Source organism: Dicentrarchus labrax, unplaced genomic scaffold (genome assembly GCF_905237075.1).
Source record: "Dicentrarchus labrax unplaced genomic scaffold, dlabrax2021, whole genome shotgun sequence".
In the NCBI taxonomy this organism is placed as follows: Eukaryota; Metazoa; Chordata; class Actinopteri; family Moronidae; genus Dicentrarchus; species Dicentrarchus labrax.
The window spans coordinates 18,230,292-18,250,529 of NW_026136711.1; the positions used below are offsets into that span (position 1 = coordinate 18,230,292).

The following is a 20,238-nucleotide window of genomic DNA, read 5'->3' on the forward strand; positions in this document are numbered from 1 at the left end:
ATTCCATTCCATAGAAAGGCTTTGGCATAAACATGCAGTTAGATCACCAAGCCTTTAATGCCACCTGCTGGGGATTTAAAATACCTGCATCCTGTTGGTAACTTTGATATAAAACAGATTATTTGTATATATGTGGAACCAGTAATCATTTGATTACATAATTTATTCAAATTAACTTTTTGTTTGTTTGTTTGAATACAAATGAACTTCAATACAATATTAATTGCTTTTACATTCATAACATAATAATAAAACATATACATATTGTTTTATACAAAATAAGACATCATTGAAATTTACCACAGAAATATATTATATGTGTAACATTTTACATTTTTATAATGTAAAATAACTTGATGTTGCATAATTAAAGGCCCTGTGTGAATGGTTTGAAATTACACTTCACCATGATTGTCTGGAGTTTGTTTCAAGTTTCTACAAACTAAATTTTATGGCATCAGAATAATTTGACTGATGCTACAGTCACATAAAAATACTACACATAGGGGCTTTGATGGTGAAACCACTGATATGATTAAGGTAAGGTAGTTAGGTAATATGTCATTCCATTCCATTCCAACCCATTAAAACAATGTTGCTGCTGGCAAAACATCTTCAGCACTTCCTACTGTTTGCTTTTCATTTTCTTAACACTCGACACCACTAGAGCTTATGTTCCCCTGCACACTCTCTTTTATATTTGCCCATGCTTTGCCTTCCAGAGCAGAGGAATAACTGATGTCTGTGGATGCTGGGATGAGAGGTCATGTTTGGATTGCGACAGGCAGTGGTTCCAGCCACAATGTTTGGTCGCAAGCTTAAGACCTCCAGGGTTGGAAGAGGGCCCCGGAGTGAAGGAACGACTCGGGTAGAAGTCCTGCGTTGGGCCTCAAAAGCAGTCTGGGGAAAGAAGGATCTGGAGATGTGTGATCCATGGCCTGGGTTGGGCTGAGATTTACAATCTGACGTGCTGTGGGGAGGGCTGAGGGAAAAGGAAAGGCTACGTGGGACTAGAGTTACCCCGTTGGCACCAAGGCTCAAACCCAAACGTCTCGCTTTCCTCTGAGGTTCAGTGTGTACCACCAAAGGCTGTTCAGATGCCAGACTGCGACAGGACCTGCGAACACAGGACGTATTCTGAACTTCTGTTCTCCCTTCGCATTCCCTCTTAGGAGATACTGATATCAGCTGCCTCTTTTTCTCTCCAACAGCTCGATTCTCTTTGCCTGAACGGTGAAAAGCCAAGACTGTAGAAGACTTCTGAACAGATGGTTTTTGATGTGTCGTTTCAGCCTCTTCTGACAGTGGCTGGTCTGAAGGGAACTGGATGCTGAGAGGTGGGTTAGAAATAACAGTTTGTCTATGAAGTGGAGGTCTGAGCCGTCTTATGGGGGCTCCTTCCACCAGCAGGTTCACTCCCACATACTGAGGAACTTCAACTGCCGCCTGGGAAATTCAATTCAATTCAATTCAATTTTATTTGTATAGCGCCAATTCATAACAGAAGTTATCTCAGTACACTTTTCAATTAGAGCAGGTCTAGACCGAACTCTTTAAAACATTAATTACAGAGACCCAACAGTACCACCATGAGCAAGCACTTGGCGACAAGGGCAAGGAAAAACTGCCTGTTAAAAGGCAGAAACCTAGGACAGATCCTTCGGCTCTAGGTGGGTGGTCGTCTGTCTCGACCAGTTGGGGTGAGAGAGAGAGAGAGAGAGAGAGAGCGAGAGACAGACAGACAGACAGGTGCACAGCAACAACAGTAATGGCAATGGTAATCTAGCAGGACCATGGCAGGAGGCTCCATCAGGATCGACAAGAACCTGCGAGATGAGAAAGCACAAGAACTCCGGGGAAGAAGTGAAGTTAGTAACATGCATTAATGGAACATGAATGAGTGCAGAAAGAGAGAGGAAGGGAGGAGCTCAGTGCACCATGGGAAATCCCCCGATAGTCTAGGCCTATAGCAGCATAACTAAGGGCTGGTTCAGGACTCACCTGATCCAGCCCTAACTATAAGCTTTATCAAAGAGGAATGTCTTAAGCCTACTCTTGAATGTGGTGAGGGTGTCTGCCTCCCGAACCACAACTGGAAGCTGGTTCCACAGGAGAGGAGCTTTATCTGAAGGCTCTGGCTCCTGTTCTACTTTTAGAGACTATAGGAACCACAAGAGAATGTAGTGTTCTAGTGGGGTAATAGGGTACTATGAGCTCTTTAAGATATGAAGGGGCCTGACCATGAAGAGCTTTATAGGTGAGGAGGAGGATTTTAAATTCTATTCTACATTTTACAGGGAGCCAATGCAGAGAAGCTAGTACAGGAGAGATGTGATCTCTTTTTCTAGTTCCTGTCAGTACTCGTGCTGCAGCGTTCTGAATTAATTGGAGCGTTTTAAATGGACTTATTGGGGCAACCTGATAATAAAGAGTTGCAGTAATCCAGCCTTGAAGTAACAAATCAAATGCATGGATTAGTTTTTATGCATCTGTCTGTGATAGTATGTGTCTAATTTTTGTAATATTACGTAAATGAAAGAAGGCAGTCCTAGAGGTCTTCTTTATGTGGGAGTTAAATGACAAATCCTGATCAAAGATAACTCCAAGATTCCTGACAGTGGTGCTAGAGGCCAAGTTAATGCCATCTAGAGTAACTATATCTTTAGACAGTGAGTCTCTAAGGTTTTTGGGGCCAAGAACAAGAATTTCGTTTTTTTCTGAGTTTAACATCAGAAAATTGCAGGTCATCCAGGATTTTATGTCCTTAAGACATGTTTGTAATTTAGATAATTGATTAATTTCATCTGGCTTGATTGATAGATATATCTGCGTATCATCTGCATAGAGTGAAAGTTAATGGAGTGATTCCTAATAATGTTGCCTAAAGGGAGCATATATAAAGTAAATAGTATAAAATAAAATAATATTAATAATAATATTGGTATAGCATCTGGAATAGTGCTAGAAATTGGCACCCATTGCCTCTGCGCATAATGTGTAAAGATATTCCAACCTGTTTATAGATCAGCTGGAAGCCTCCTGTATAAGCACTAGGATCAGTCCGTCGGTCGAGCACAACCCTCAGTGTGTCCAGCTGCACAGCAGGGCAGAGGCGAGCGGTCACAGAGGTGGAACAGGCCATAGTCGGACTCGCATTGATCTCCAATAGCCAAGGCCTCAGATCTTTGCCCAACATAAAGTCGGCTCCATAGAGTTCAAAGCTTGCCTTGCGGGGCTCGACCAGGTCCTGGGCGGTCTGCAGGGCACGGACCACCGCTTGCTGCATGCCTGGGACTACCACTGACTCCCAGTCTGCGCTGTGGCCCTGCTGCTGCAGAAAAGCCTTAAACTGAGAGCAGGACCACATATTGTCCTCAGGCACTCCTGGATGGCGGTCACAGGATGGCTGGAAGTGCTTCTGGATTGAGTTATTGCATAGGTGGACTGAGCTGAGGAAAAAAAACAAATGAGGTAAAGCCATGAAGGTAAATGTAAAATGTGCTTTTAATTACATCTGATTGACATTTAGCTGTACTTGCATTGTTAAATCAATCCCTCCACAAAGAACTCTAAAAACAAGATACAGTAAAGGTCAAGTACAAGTATATAATTTGCTTGTCTGACTGTTGTCTGACCTGTCCAGAGTTTTTGTTGAGTAGGGCTGAGTGGAAAACCGCAGGTAGCACTCTCCGTAGAACCAGACAGTGAGAGGGTTCCAGTCTGTGACGAGGAACCACTGACGGAGGTCAAACTTGGTGTCGTGGACCAACAGAGGACGTTCCAGGTATTTCTGAACCACCCACTTACTCTCTTTAGTCAGGACTCTGTCGCTGTCCACAAGTGCCAAAATCTCTTCCAGGCGATCCATACACATAATACCTGGGTGGGTGGTATGACATGGGAGAAAAAGCACCAAAAACTGCTGTGTTACTGACTGCAACATGGTGTTTCTAATGACCTTCAAACAAATAGCAAACTAACATTCCTTTATCATACTTAAGCTGAGAGGAATCATAGTATATTATCATTTTAGTTTTTCCAATTAAATTTAGAGAATGGAAGCAATAGTAACACCCACATGTCACACCTCATGTTGCAACTGTAATATTCACAACTTAAAAGAACACACTATGTTTTATATTATATTATATTTTTCAGTATTACATATAGAGAGAATAGAGAGGAAGTAAAAGATTAATATATATGATTACTATGTAACTAACTCCTATCATTAAATAAAAGCCTCACCTCGTCCTCTTGACTTGGCACCTGGTTTGATGATCCAGATGTTATTTAGTCCATCTGTATCCAGCTGAGGGCACATCTCCTGCAGTCTGATTAACATGGCCTGGCAGCGCTCCACAAAAACACTCCTGCCCCTGATCGATGCACCTTCACTACACACAAACACACAGACTCACAGATTAAGTTTATTAATGGTCTGTGTATTTTTTGGTCATTCAATTTTCTTTTCAAAAACTGGTATTAAAAAACATTAAAAAGCAAAAACAAACAGGGCTATTCAGATTTCCTGTACACCAACTGCCAAAATAGTGCACCATAAATATTAGCATGTGGTATATTTAATGGTATTTGTATATACAGTAGTACATGCTGTATCATTCCACTGACCTCTACTGTAACACAAACCCGAAACCTGACTCTATATTTAACCCCAACCTGAATCCTAACATGAACTCTAGATGGTGTTAAGAAAACCTATTTAAAGACATATACATGTTGACACTATTCTTAACCTCACTTAATAAGAACTCAGTAGATTTTTCATATAGATACATTTTAGGATAAGTTTTTAATTACTTGTATTCATTAGACAAGCTGACTTTGACTGTCAGTACTACAGATAAATTTAGTTGGACCTAAGAAAGATCGCTCTAGCAAACCCAGAAAACATACTCACTGCACAACCATGTAGTAGTCTTGTAGAAACTCTGCCCACTGCTGTTCCCCCACGGAGGGGTGTGTTTCGTCAGTTACATCAATGTCGCCGTGCTCTAAAACACTGAGAAACTCTTGACACACGTGCAAAGCCACGTCGATTATCCCCGGACCAACAAATCGGCACTCCATCTTCTCCAACTCTGTAGAGAGAAATAAGATTGGTATCATAGTATTGTTACATTGTTTGCATAATTTATTTATTTAGCTATCTGTTACCATCAGAGACACTGTTTTTGGCCTTTTGTTTCTCGCCTTCTGCTTCGTCTCTCCTCCATCTACTTGTCTCAACCACATGCTGCAGCAGGCTGGAGCACGCTGTCCTCCTGAAATCCTCTTCAATGTCATAACAGAATGAGGGGACAAGAGCAAAAGAAAGAGAAGAGATTTTTCCATGTTCCATTTACACCTCGGCACATCATTGCATTTTTGATGGAGCTATGTGTTAACAGAGCCATACAGCAGACCTATGAATGCATGCTTTTCATCCTCTGCCCCAAGCTTGTAGCATCTTGGAAAGAAGGTGTCAGGATCTGCGGTATCAAACCACTGAAGGTTACGCAGATTCACACAGAGCCCCACCTGAAAGAAACACAAATATATACAGTACATAGGAGATAAAGTAACTTTTATTTTTGCTTATTAGAAACTCTTTAGAGATGATACCTTGGTAGTGAATGTTCCAGCGTTTGCGTAGTGATTGGTCATTTGGTCATGCTTCAAGGAGCGACAGTCTATGTCATCCCGACGTGTTGTCCAGTAGAAGTGTGTTGTTTCATTTCGAACCAGGCGAGACTATAAAAGGTTGTGGGAAAGTTATGTAAGCGAGCTGACTGAGAATAATGAGGAAAACAAAGACGCCTGGAAATGATGTAAAGACGGCATAACAATAATAGCACATTCAATTGCTTGTCAGTGTCATGTTGGTTCACTTTATCTTACCATCAGGTCATACATGTCATCAAGGTTCTCGTCTTTCTCGCCTTCATCCACTCTCTCTGTGAAGAGATAAGTAAAGAGTGTGTGCCTGTGTGTGTGTAGGCTTTCATGTGTAAAAGGGGGTAAAGGGGTAAGGGTCTGTAATGTGGTACACAATGTATCATTTATCAGGTGAAGGGCTATCCATCTAAACTAGTGCTCCAGTTACATATATGCTAACCAAGTACGCTGACAGTTAAGGGAGAATGTTACTGACCTCTCTTTTAGACAAAATGGAGATCACTGATTGAACTCAGACAATGAAAAGTGTAAACTAGTAGGATGATATTGGCGTGAACACTGCATCTTTCTAAAAAATAAATGTCTGATCTGGTAGCTCTTTGTCCTCTTCAGATCCATTGTCTCACCAGCACTGACATCACCATCATCACCATCCTCCTCCTCATCGCCCTGGCAATGAGGTGCTCTCTGGGCAGGATGGGGCAAACGACGTTCCACCCACCCTCTGGCCCATAAGGCAGCACGGATCACAGGATAGGGTCCCTGCACTGAAAACACTCTCCTCAACTGAGAATGAGTGAATGAGAGACAGAAAGAGTCAAATAGGACACACACACAACATATGATGACAGTAGGGGAATATGCAGAGGTGTTACAGGCAGGCTTTTGTACATATAATCACCTTCACCGCCTTCTCCACCAGTGTTTTAGCTGTTTTTAGCCTGTCTGGCTTGATTGCTGGCAGGCTTGGCACACTGCGACGAAACCTCCCCTCCACTGGAGCCACTGTGGGTTGTAACACTGAGACAAATTGCCCGGTCAAATTTCATCATACAGTAACTGTGCACATGCATGTACTTGTATGTGCAGTTACATACTTACCTGGCAGTTGTTGCATGTTACTTTTTTTTATTTAGTTCTCTCTTCAGCTGATCAACACTGTGTTCAGTTCTCTGGGAGCAGACATATGTTCAATATGATTATTTTCACAACATCATATTACTGGAATAGTATTATACAGAGATCATTTATAGATTTATTCAAATGAATCATAAGTTAATATGAAGAGCTCTGTAGCTACTGAAGAAGATGTAAATTGGGTCAAGCAGGCATCTAAATCTGGACAGAGCTGACTGAGGCTGTCATAGCTTCTCACTGACATACCCATGCGCAAAAATGTGCGCGCCCGCTCACACACGGGCAGACCTGCATAAGCATACACAAAAACAAAAAAAACATGTCGGCTATACTATGGAAACACATCTGGCTATACCTACGATGAACGGCCACGGATTTACGGACCAACTCTCTGTATGTAATCTATGTCAGCGACTACACATGCATAAAAACCTGTTCCTAAACTGCACCTCAAACAAACAAAACAAAATCAGGAGTTATTTTACGTTGAACATTAATATACAAACCTAATGTTGTCACCTCCCCGGTGACCCGACCACTCTGCCCATAGACTCGCTCAGTCCTGCTTCCTTCATGCTCCCGCTGATCGTTCCCATGACAACCGTGCATGCTCCCACAGAATGTTTACAGTTGCCACGACAACCGTACCCAGTGGAAACAGGACGCCATGCAGGTCGATGAAAAATCTACCACCTTTAGCCATGCGTTGAAGAAAGTGTATCGCTTATCTGGCGCTATCGGTTGCGGTGTGGCTTACACGTGCAGGCGACCTGCACAACAAGCATTAAACCCGCAGGGATGCACCGTTTGTGTGGATGTATCTGATTGCAATCTGAACTCAGTGCTCAGTAAACGACAGGGGCCGACTGGTTGAGGACGGTCAACCTGCTGAGCCAAGTCCAATCAAGTGTTTCACAATGTGGCAGGAGGACAGGTCTCATTTTAATCGAAAGAGTTCAAGCTGAGGTTAAACACTGTGTAATATATTGTTCCTTAGTTTCGTTTTTTTTTTGCTTCCTTGTCAATATAGGCCACCATCTGCAGTGGTTTAAGAGAAACTGCCTGCCCTGCATCTAATTACAATAATAAGCCTTTATCGCCGTCACTCTGTTAAGACGTGCACATGAGCTTACCATGTACATGGATTATGAGACACCCTGCTTTGCGCAATGCTCTGCCTTCCCACAGGGTGGCATCCAAGGCTTTCTAGTATGTTCTACTGTGTTAAAGGATCAAACAGATGCATTGTGTCGCTGTCCTTGTTCTCTCTTTCATCTTGAGAGCTCACTGCTCTCTTTTGCTTTCATGTTTTATTGCTGAAGACAATATCGCCATTCCATGTCCCGTTTCCTAATTGAAAGGGTAAATGGGCAATATTATCTATATTGTATCAACCCTGCAATTACACACTTTTTCAGTGGTGCAAAGTAACTACTTTATTTACAAGTACTGTCTACTTAATATAGCCTATACTTTTATTATATAGAAGTCTGAAAGTTTTATATTAATAGAAGAAATTGTCATATATTTTGCTGTTGATACATCTCTACTTTTATTCAAGTTGGCCCTACACGTTTGAATGCAGGAGGATTGTAACTTACTTATAATGCAGTATATTTGTATTGCTACTTATGTAAAGGATCGGGCTACTTCTCCCACCACTTCTTCTTTCCAGTAAAGAAAATAAACCCCAAGTAAGTTTTTTGAATAAGTGACCAATAAAAGTACAAAAGAAAGCAACAGCTAAACCATTTGCAGTGCTCAGGGGTCACAGTTTAGCACATGTTAGCAGCTGAAATGTGAGAAGCAGCCAAACTGGACATTATGTAGGGTGACGTCGCTCTATAAGCTTATAATAGTCTTGGTTTTATTGTGTTGGGTAGCAGCAGTGCGTCGAAGGCCGTTGAGTGCCTCTGCGCTCTGATTGGCTGAGGCCGCCGTGATGCTCGCTGCATCCTGCTCCCACAGCCAGGGCAGGAGGAGGGAGGGAAGCTGGAAGCGCGGCCGGGAAATCATCATAACACTGGGGGGGGTGGGGGGCAACAATTAGCATTTTCGCCGTTTTCCTCATCTAGAAGAGATGTTTACACTCAACATGTCTGCAGAAACAGAAGTGGCTACTGTGACCAGCTCGTGACTGCTTTCTTCAAAACGTCCTAAGACGAGCGACGAGAGGCTGATCAGCCCCTGAGAAAGTCTCACCTTTACTCTCCGTCAACACTGAGCAGGTTAAAAGGCCACGATCATGCCCGTTAACGACCCCGAGAGCATACTGAGCTACCAGGTAAAGAGCCCTTTGAACATCTAATGCATGGCGCGTTGCTTTGACTCTATGGGATGGCACAGACCAGCACAAGCTCCAACTACTGTAACCCTCAGTTTGAAATCCATGCTGCTGGAATGATGGACTGTGTGATATTTAAGGAACTATTTAATGTCAGAATCACACTTGTTCTCTTTGCTGCTGTTGCTTTCCCCATGCATGTGCTCCAGTGTTTTGCATTTGCCATGTTTTTTTTTTTTTTTTTTTTTGCACATTGCATAGCTGTTGTTCCAGTAAGTTATAGGTGTCATACCCTGCAGAATGATGCCGTATGCGGAGGATGTTGTTGATATTGTTATTCGGAGGTGCTAACACGTGCAGTAATTCCGGAGAGTGTATCACACTGCAATGCACTGAGACATCTGGGTTGTTTTCACTGTTCCTCAAACACACATGTTGTGGCCACATTCATGTGAGATTGCAGCAGATCATTGATTAGATGCCGACACATTTTTTTTTCTAAGACAGCGCTCATTAAATTGTCAACTGCTCGCCCTGTAGCTGCATGTGTGAGAGGAATAACAGTGATGGGACAGTTTGCTGGATCGGCTCTCGCTTCGGCGGCGTGTTATTTTCTCAGTTACCCTCAAATGACCTTGACGCCATCCTTACACCGCACGGTGCTGAGTGTCTACTTCCATACATGATGGTTATTAGCCGATTCTGGCGGCAGGGGGAGGACAGCCTGTGGTTAAGTGAGGGTTGGAGGGGGAAATGGCATGATCCTAATGTCCTGTTGATGTGTTATCCATTATCAGCCCCTTGGTCAGCTACTGAGACAAAGGTAAATGAGGAACCAGTAAGGACAAATGGACCATTGAACACACCAGTTCTCAGGGCTGTTTGTTCAAGCTGGCATGCAGTAGTGTTTATATAGCTTGATTATAGCTACAGTGGCATGCAGTCACAGCTTAAATGACTTACTGTAGCCTACCCCTATAGAGTCATGTCATCATGGTGATATATATAATACTAACTACTAATATCCAGTCTGTAGGCAGGAGGCAGATGGAGAAGGACCAGAGGTGAGCTCAGAGGTCTCTGATATGATTACACAGCTTTCAAACGGGGGGGGGGGATTGCCTGAGAGCCTCACTCTTCAAACTTTGGGGTTATGCCAGTTAAATCTGTAAGTTTATCTCGCTGCCATTTCTGTGGTGTTCTGGTCAGTCCACATGGCCCAGGATCTTTGCCCCATAGTCCCCACCTGAAACCTGTTGAAATGTTTGATGAAGTACTGTTGTGTGTCCCAAATAGATATAGACTGTGAATTTTTGGAATCTCTGAAAATATATAATACTGTCAAAATCTTAGAAAATGTCAAATGAAAACACTTCAGCCTGCTACATCAGTGATTAGTAACAAGCTGAAATGTGACTGCAAGATAATAGGCTAAGTGGAGGTACAATGAGTGGTTAAAAAAGACTGAAATGTGCAATCGTAGCTCCAAGAGGAACTATTAGGAAGAGAAGAGTGCTCCTTTTCCATGAAATTAGCTCTGGTTCTTGAACTGGTTCTGTTCGAGATTCAACAACAGTCAACTGGCTACACAATTGAGGCATTATATTCATGAATGTAGTTACTAGAAAAAAAACATTGCTTTAACTTTCCCTCTAATGTTTTTTAAATCACAAGTGCGTGGTAAAAAAGAGTAGAGCTCGGAGTGTAATATATAAATAGCTTATTCGATTGACGACATAATTAGGCTACTGCAAACCACCACGTAGTATTCTTATAAACTGTGCTGTCTAACAAAATCATATTGGATTTAGATTAATTTCAATTTACAGGCACAGTTAATATTATTATTGTAGCTGGAATCATCAAGCCAACTATTTCAATTCACTATTGTTCATCTGGCAGAACGTAGCTAGCTATAATCAGGTTGCAATATTGTACAGACGGTAATTCAGAAAACTAGATCACTCAAAATTATGATAAAATACCATAAAGTACCAATACCTTAAATTTGCTTTACAGTTATTTACTAAACACTGTTATTAGTTTCCCCCTCTGCTGTGAGTTAGAGCTGCTTATGGCCAGCAGTACAGAAACCAGACTTACATGAGCAGTTCCGAGGTGGAGATGAGTGAACACAGTTTGTCATGAAAACACTTGAAAATTGTGAGTAGTTACTAAGGAACAAGTAATCAAATCAGAAACGAATGAATGAATAAATGAATCTTTAATAGTTCCTGAATAACACAGAATCAAGGACTACATAGTGATGAGTTACTATAGAGCAGAGATACTATATTAATCAATCTTTAGTTAATGATGTGTTCACGACCACTTTTTTTATGGGTGGTTCGTGATTAACTATAAATCAGCCACTGAGCGGCACAAAACTAGTAACTACCTATTAATTACTTATTACTTAATAGTAATAATAGTTAATTAGTTACTCACGTTTGTAACCCCCCACTTTAAGTAGTACATTATACTGAGTAGTTAATTCCTAACTTCATTATTAAATGACCATCACTTACCCTTTTTGTGCCCCCTAAAGTAAAGGATCATCATAGTTGGAGGAATTAACAATTAGTTCTTCAATAGCAAACCTGATGAAGTACTTATTAACAATAAGTAAATGATGAAAACATCACAAAAAAGTGCTGTCAAAGAGGAAGAGTAAAAGTATTTAAAGCAAACCCCAAAAGAAGTCATGTTTTATGTGAATACATCTAATTCCACACTACTGCTTCCTAACTGAAACAGCCTCTGCGTTCAGCCCTTTTCAGTGTCACTGACTCCAATGATTCTCCACATATTTATAACCATATCAATATACTTGGAAATCAATAAACCCTCATAAAACAAGCAAAACAAAACCGTATCACAAACCAGACCAGAGTGCAATTACTGTGAGCAGTAAGGTTTTTTTTTTTGTTTAATTGTTTTACATCTGAGAGACAGCATCATAATACTACAGCTTTTCATGGTGTCACTATAGTGACAGCCCTGATACTGTAAGACAGTGAATCTAGTTCCAGTTTTATAATGATTTGTGACACTCACATCATAAATTTGTCTCAGCTTCCCAACACAAGATTGTCACAGTTCCCTTTTCAGTCCTTTTACTGTTAATTGGCATCCATCCAAAGCTTTAATTTTAATCAGACTGGTCCATCTAATTTAATCAAGTTCTCCATCTATTAAATGGGTCTCAAAAACTCTCGATTTAATGTTTTAAAGTACTCAATACACCACTTCATGTTTGTAAACTATTACAGTTGCCCAAAGCCAAATTTAATGGGATTCATTTAGTTTAAAGGAACACACATTAGAGTGAAAGATCCACAGAGGTTTAAACCTCCCACTGATCAGTAGAACTGATATGAGTGGGGAAAAAAATACCTTTAGATATATGTCCAGAATCATCCAGACACACAAATTTAAGAATTTAGTTTTTGTTTTTGATCCATCCAGAATGTTTTATGGTTTCAATTTGATGACTAATGCGAGGTGAACCTCCAAAATCTGCAGTTTTAATTCAAGTGTATATTATTTTCTTTCACCCAGCAAACCGTAAGCAAAAATCTCTCTGGAAAGAAAACAATTATAGAGCGAGGACTGTGGAGAGGCAGAATTGTATGTGCGGTATTGAATAAGGTGTGTATGACTCATGCTACCCGTGGGCTGAAGCAGTCAAAACAGCCGCCCCTCTCATCCTATCTCCTCCAGCTCTCTTCTTTCCTGTCTCACTTTTTCACCATTACCTCTTCCTTTCATCCATTCATGTTAACCCCTCCTCTCAGTGAAGCACTGTCACATGTGTCGCCACAGCAGTCCAGGGATGGCGTAATGCTATGAGGGGGCAGTGGTAGCCCTCGGCTGTGGCATCCTGGCTCTCAGACATAAAGACCAGTCTGGAAGTGACAGGCCCAGTTGTCTGAGTCAGGATATGTGTCCCTGCTGTCAGTTCAGAGTGCTTCTGGGAGGGGAGGAGAGAGTGGGTAAGCTTCCAAAGAGGGGAGGAAGTGGTGTTGGCTTGGACAGATAAAAATAGGAAATGCAGAGAAACACAACAAGAGGAATAGTGGAAGTCATCTCAAGAGAAATGTTCAACAAGTGTTATGTTTTCATTGTAACAGTCAGTTGAGTCAGTAGAGACAGACATCTTAAAAGGCTCGAAAGCTCATGCTGCGCTGCCTAATCATAGATGCACTTTTATGAATTTACCATTAACTGTCTTGCAGTGCTGTTCTCCTCACTGCTGTGATAAACTTGCTCCTACAACAATGTATGCTCACAGGAGTAAGAAATTATATTCCTAGCCAGAGTCTGTGATGTCTTGTCAGTTATTCCTCTGGATTTCAAGCCTCTTCATAATAACCAGCAGGCCCCAGTCCTATGAAGTTGGCTCGACACAGAGCTCCCTCATAGTCCTAATGGAGTGAAAGGGCGTTTTGGCAAAGCTCATTGATTGCCCATCTCAGTCAGGAGACTGGGATGCAAATCATTGCTGCTCTATTTGTTCAGGGTGAGTTCAGTGTGTTCCACTGAATTACACTTTGACAATTATCATATTGTTGTTGCCAAAAAACTTGTTTTATCTCCAAGAAATGTTTTACAAAACTGCTCTGACCGCTCACTAACATGGTGGGTTTCCCGAGGAGCAAATTCATTAACTCAGGACATGAAGGAAGAGGAATTAGGCTTTTTGAAGTCTGAGAATGTATGATGATTTCTCGTCTTGAACCTGTGTGTATTTATGTCTATTTTCTGCATCAATGGAAGGTTTATCAGCTTCAAAAGTAGGACACTGTGTGCGACCGAACTGTTTTATTCTGCTCTGGGAGTCGAACATCTTTCTGGGACAATCTGCCCTGCCAGAATATACATCTAGTGTTTGTTTAGTTATCAAACGTAGGCAAGCAATAACGTCTCTCTGTTTTTTGGCTTTTACATGCTGAGACACAATAATAGGGTGCCCAAACTCTTCAAGGGCCAATAAATATACAAATGCATTGAATAGAAGGATTGGTATTAGGCTTCAAATCCACTGGGTATCTCTCACAATGTTATAGCACAAAATTCCCTCTTTAATCTCAAATACAAAAAAGACATTGGAAGATATCCAGTTGTTTTGAAGCTTCATATTAGCTACAGGCCAATTATAAACAATGTTTTACAGAAAACGAGTATTGCGGATTTTGTCCTCTGTCCACATTGATTTTTTTTAGTTTCATTGCCCATATGAGCACCTATCTACTGTTTTCAAACAGACTTGAAAGATTGTAAAGCTATCCTTAAATAACCTCCTCTTTTTAGAAAAGTTTAGAAGGACAAACTGAATATTTTGGGCTGCAAATACTAAATAAGTATTTATTATGTGCTACTAAACCAAAAAGGAGTTGTGTGCTTGTCAGAATAAAATGCTCTGATGGGTTTTTTTCCCTTTGTAAATTCACATGACTTTATCCTCAGGTCATTTGATTTGGCACCATCATGTGTTTCTTTTCTCATATCCACCCACAAGGCAGTTCCAGTGTGTTCTTCCCATGGGTGGCTACCACTGATATGCTTAACAGAAACTCAAGGACAGGCAGCCATTTTGGGGCTAGCTGTGGACTGCTTCTGTGGCGCAGTGGCAGTAATCGGTGTGGATAATTATTTTTGAGTCATAAACCCTCCTGAGCACTGTGACTGATAAAAAGCTGGAGGACAAGAGTGAAGAAAAAGCGACAGTTGCCAGGAGATAGAAATAGGCAGCAAAACACAAATTATCTGCCATGTCAGTGGAAAATCACGCACATGTGCATGCTTCGAGGCTCACAGATGTGCTCACCCACACAGAGAGAGCAAACAAAACTTTAAGTGCCATGTGAGCTTTTAATTAGCTGAAACACTTTAAGTGACACAAGGGAGGTGAGTTGTGAATGACAGGGAACCATTAACCTGTTGAGAAAATACATACCTGCATGAATTTGCCATTAAGAAGGTGTTCCTGGTGAATTGTGACCAGGATGACTGCGGGCTGTGAGTCGTGTTATGAAGAGCATGGAGGAAAAGGAACATCATAATCATGGCATGAATATATAGTCCCGTAATCTGATCTCGCCCACAAAATATGACCTAAAACATGATTTTCTTTTCTGTCATGTCATTCTCTGAAACACAATTTCACCCACTCTGTAATTATAGTTATTGAACGAGCCTCAGGAGACTACACACTGTGTGTGTGTGTGTGTGTGCACGACATGGATCCAAACTAATGACCTGATGGTCTTCCGTCCTTTGTAGGACAAAGGGCTTTTAGAATCTCTCTTTCTCTCATCTGTTCTCTTGTATTGTGTATCTATATGTTTGGTAAAGCGCCAGTTCTAATGGAGCTGACTGCCTCCAGCGTAAGCCCCAACCCACACGCTGCATAGAAGGCCTAATTCACCAGCCACAGCTGCGCTAACTGATAACGCTGTGTGTGAGTGAGTGAATCTGCATGTAATGGTCGACCGATATACGTTTTTCAGTGGCCTATGTCGACGTTTAGAGGGCAGGCTGATATATACTGTAATGTCAATATCAAAACAAAGAAATGTCATGTATAGACACTGGCTTATGCTGCAGATTTCAGAATGTGACTGGTATTTAAGGGAGATACAGTATGTCAGAAGTAACATAATTCCACTACATTGTTCTATACATTATAACATAATATATATGTAATATAGCCAGTAACGGTTTTAGATTCCATTTGCTGATGAGAGAAACACAGGAAGGATGATGGTGACTCAAGACATTTAGGTAAAAGTTTACTTCCATCCCTGTCATTCAACTCATAAACATAATTATAAAACCATGACTCACACACAGTGTGTGGCCTAAGCATGACTTCCTCATTAAGTGGCCTTATTCTTTATAAGGACAGAATTGTCTTGGGATAAAGAAATGCTCAGTCATGGAAAGAGAAAGAAATCCCACAAGGCCGATATGGTGGAGAGGGTGTGAAAGGAGGCAAGAAGGCAGGAAGGCAGTGCCAGGCCACCCACACCTGTGAAATAAGTGGATGTCTTGGGATCCCGAGGCTGTTTTAAACTGTTGTGTGAATTATAAGTGGCTGTCTGCGCTGATATTAGAGCAGTTGACATAAAGAGAAACAAAGCTTTCCGGAGTTGGATTTGATCTTTTTTTTTCTTCGTATAATCAGGTAAGACATGTATCTGTCTGTGCTGCCTGTTAATTAGGTTTTTCTTACCACAATCTTGTGTTAATGTGCTTAGCTGTTCAGTTTTTAGCAGCATGGAGAGGCTCAAGGAATGAGACAAGATAGAAAGCAGCTTAGGGACTTCAGTGTGCATGTAAATACAGTCTGAAATAGAGATAATACACACATACGCACAGCACTATCCGGTACATACACACACACACACACACACACACACACACATACACATAGCACTATCCCCATTTATCAAATTTCATAACTGCAGGCGGAAACCAGCATGATTCAAAAATGAGTTTTTTTGTCAATAAACTGTGCGTGGTGTTTTATCAGCCATACCCCAGGAGAACTAAGAAAAATCACTGCTCGCTCTTGCTCCATACACACATCTAGGGTACTTCAGTACAAATGCAGTCTGTGTCCTCCTGGAAAGCTTTAATAAAGTGACCAATCACTCTCATTAACAGGACAAATGTTTTTATATTTTGTTATAAAAGAATATGATACATGAGGATCACGCCCTTATGAACACTGCTCTGACAGGCCAAGACTTTTTCATTTCCACTCCACTAAAACAGACTCTCAGCTCTTTTCAGTAGTTCTTTAGTAAGACGCATTGCAATTATTTTTGCTCTCTGGCCACCATGTAGCAGCCCAAGCTGTAGGGCATGCTGTATTCGCTATACCCGCTGGATACTGGACTGACCAATTATGATAAAAGATTGCATGGCAGAGACTATAGGTCTGCAGTGCTTGCAGTGTGGCGTGTGTGTGTGTGTGTGTGTGTGTGTGTGTGTGTGTGTGTGTGTGTGTGTGTGTCTAGAGCCAGTGTTTGTCCATTCTGGGCTACTGTAGAAACATGGTGGTTCAACATAATGCACTCCATGACCCATCTTTGATTGGTTTACCCTAACCCTACCCAATCTCACTCCTCATGCACAAACCTTAACCAACCCCACCAACAAAGGCAAAGAGTACTAGCCAATCAGAGGCAGAGGCAGAGTAGGGCGGGTCATACATTCGCCATAGTAGGATTTCTAATTTTGTAACCTGCCAAATTACCAACATCTGTGTCTCATTCTAAGATAACAGGTACATAACAATTCCTATATTCACGTGATAATACACAAATTAAAACATAGTTATGTATATTATATTCCATTTCTGCCATAAGACCCTCCTAAATGTTAAAAACTGGACCGTTAACAGTGTGTGCGAGCTTCCCAGAGATTAGAAATGAAAGACTGTCTGTTGCATGCACTTGTGCAGATGGATAAAGTGAGATCCTGTAAACGGAGACACTGCAGCAGCACAGAGCACCAGAGCTACTCTAGAGGTTCCTGCAGCACTCTGCCCTCATTATAGGGCCAATACATGACCACGGATAACACTCACTGCTGCATGTGAGCAAGCAGCACTGTTTCCGAAAAAGGGATAGTAAAACACAGTGACATCCTGCAGCGGTCTGCCAACAGCAGCATCCCTGATGGAAGTGACACTCTGCTAATTTGATTTGATTTGATTTCCCCTGGATAGTAGAGCCTAGCACAATCTCCAACTGACTGACATACTCTGTTTACCTCTGGCAGTGTGTGTGTGTGTGTGTGTGTGTGTGTGTGTGTGTGTGTGTGTGTGTGTGTGTGTGTGTGTGTGTGTGTGTTTATATACGTGTGTGTGCCAGACTGTCTGAGAATAGACTGTCTGGAATTTGATGCTCATTGTTGAAAAGCTCTTGCCAATTAGTGGCTCTGTTATAGTGCCAGTAGTTTGTGTTTAGCAGGACACTTCTGGACATAATGACCTTTTAGGTTTCCTTTCACAGACTGATCTTGAAAGGCTGAAGGTGTTCTACAAAGTTGAACTTTTCCATAAGAACAATATGGCTGCTGGAGACAGAGGATGTTGCAAATGAATGTATGTTATCTGCACTGAATATCACCAAAAAGAACAGTAGCATTACACTAACATGTCTTTTGTGTGTCCACCAGAGGCCAGATGAGGAGGTGGTGGTAGACCAGGGAGGGACCAGCTCACATCTAAACATCCACTATGAGAAGGAGGAACTAGAAGGTGAGTAACATGCACAGGTGGAAAACATAGTCAAACCCTTTACTTAAAGTAACTATGTCAGGAATATTTATGGTATTATTTCAAATGTTCTGATGGGATATGTGTCAGTGACACACAAACAAAACAAAAGTCATAATTGTCAACTTAATCTAATACTGACGTTGATGCTCTCTGTTGGTCCTAATCAATCAGAGGTTCTGTTGTTATATCACTAATTGCAGAGTGGCCAGAGGAGCAGCATGCTGGCAGTTGAAATTGATTTAGTGTTGATTCATTTCTCTATGGATTTGGCTCCTTTTCCTTTACTTAAAGTAAAGCAAGCAGCAATATCTCTGCATTCCCCCAGCAGAGCTCCATTGTTTTAATTTTATTTTTAGCTTCAATAAAAGTGTCCATATTTTTTCCGAACAGTGGTTTGGCAGGTGCATAGTAAATCATGCGTCTTGTGCCCACTGAGTTGACCTTCACACATGCAGTGCAAACTCTAACCATGATTCTGCTTTATTTTATCAGATGTTTTGCATGCAAAAATGCATTGAAAAGTAATTGCACCTATCAGATTGCCTAAATGGAGTGGAGTGAAGAAATTGCAGTTTCTCACACATTTATTTCTCTCTGAAATGTAGTGGAGCAGAAGTATGACATCTTAACCTGTACCTGTACTGACAGTATACTCCTTAGTTAATTACCTTACACCACAGGTGATCTGCCTTCATCTATAGGAGGTCTCCTAAGACCACTTACTCTATGTCATATATATTCTATGAGACCACACAGTATGATGGAGCGTTTTCTGCATGATTAAGTCATTTCTAATGTTTTTTTAGGTTTTTTTTTTGCGTGTGTGTGTAAATACTTTACAGTGGAGTTGTTTTGAGGACATGGGGATGTTATATTGTCTCCTTGTCTGGTGGAGATGAATAGATCTGAACATTAATAATGAATCCTCCATCTATTCAGAGGAGGCTTGTAGGGGGATCTGTCATTCTGTCATCACTGGGAGGAGACAGGTGTGTGTGTGTTTGTGTTTGTGTGTGTGTGTGTGTGTGTGTGTGTGTGTGTGTGTGTGTGTGTGTGTGTGTGTGTGTGTGTGTGTGTCAGTAGGCCCATTATCGCTTTCCTGGAGGGATAATAAACATGTTCAGAGATGGAACACTCAGCTACAGCTCAGTAGCTTTGTATCCTCAAAAATATTTGTCATGCACAAACACACACACAAAGATGCACATCAAACTGCCTCAAACTTTGTTCCATTTTATTCATAACAATTTTCCAAAACACTTTTATTAATTGTCTGATCATTTCAGCAGTTAATTCTTTTAACTTGAGTAATTTGATATTCAAATAAAAGTACATCATTGTCACTGTCACATGCATTCAGTTTCTTGTTATCACAGCATTTTGCATTCAACACTGAATGCAACATGCTGATGATAATTACAGATGGCAGTGGTTGGGACTAATGTGGGACCGGAAGCAGAGCGCTGTTCCCTGATTCTCCCCATGGAGGTCTGGGCCAACACCTAACCCTGAGTTTAATGGTTTTCGCTTTCAATCACTTTAACCATCTGAGATGAGAGACCACAGCGCAGCTTATTCAACTCAACCCATTAGCAGTTCCCTCCTCTGCTCTATTCTCTTTTATTCTTTTTTTCTCTTTGTTGTTCCATGTGGAATACAGGAAGATGTCAGTTTTATCCTCAGCTAATTAGGGTTTCAAATTATCTCATCAGAAAGACTGAAGGGAAATGTACTTGGAAATGTTTTTATAGAGTGGAAATACCACAACCCATATACTGAATGCTGGGTGTAAACAAATCTCCAATGAGTTCAACAATATGTTTCACCTTGAAAAGAGGTCAGA

The 20,238-nt window shown here is 41.2% G+C and overlaps 2 protein-coding genes across 3 annotated transcripts in view; one reads left to right on the forward strand and one right to left on the reverse strand.

Annotated features, from left to right (window-relative positions):
* Positions 1-145: 145 nt before the first annotated feature.
* Positions 146-7,546, reverse strand: ttll3 (tubulin tyrosine ligase-like family, member 3). Of its 2 annotated transcripts, none has more exons than XM_051414352.1 (13): positions 7,323-7,546; positions 6,781-6,851; positions 6,581-6,699; positions 6,306-6,465; positions 5,902-5,957; positions 5,626-5,754; positions 5,427-5,541; positions 5,215-5,295; positions 4,922-5,102; positions 4,249-4,397; positions 3,636-3,879; positions 3,014-3,449; positions 146-1,446 (listed from the first exon to the last, which is right to left on the reverse strand). In XM_051414352.1, the coding sequence occupies exons 2-13, from the start codon at positions 6,794-6,796 to the stop codon at positions 664-666; spliced, it is 2,469 nt and encodes an 822-aa protein (XP_051270312.1). In that variant the 5' UTR covers positions 6,797-6,851; positions 7,323-7,546; the 3' UTR covers positions 146-663. The 2 variants fall into 2 exon arrangements, with proteins under 2 accessions (XP_051270312.1, XP_051270311.1); XM_051414351.1 differs by having other exon boundaries at positions 5,179-5,295; positions 7,323-7,540.
* A 1,271-nt stretch (positions 7,547-8,817) lies between these two features.
* The window catches only part of slc4a8 (solute carrier family 4 member 8), a 30,455-nt gene continuing 19,034 nt past the window's right edge, over positions 8,818-20,238 (forward strand). The window contains exons 1-2 of the mRNA XM_051414350.1: positions 8,818-9,100; positions 18,293-18,374. Of these exons, the coding sequence (XP_051270310.1) occupies positions 9,062-9,100; positions 18,293-18,374 (121 nt within the window). The 5' untranslated portion in view covers positions 8,818-9,061. The remainder of the gene's footprint in view (positions 9,101-18,292; positions 18,375-20,238) is intronic.

Coding starts and splice junctions, on each gene's coding strand:
- ttll3 (XM_051414351.1), bottom strand. Junction 5,103..5,178: donor CAAAAACAGTGTCTCTGATG/GTAACAGATAGC, acceptor TTCTCTCTACAG/AGTTGGAGAAGATGGAGTGC. Junction 4,398..4,921: donor GACTACTACATGGTTGTGCA/GTGAGTATGTTT, acceptor GTTTGTGTGTAG/TGAAGGTGCATCGATCAGGG.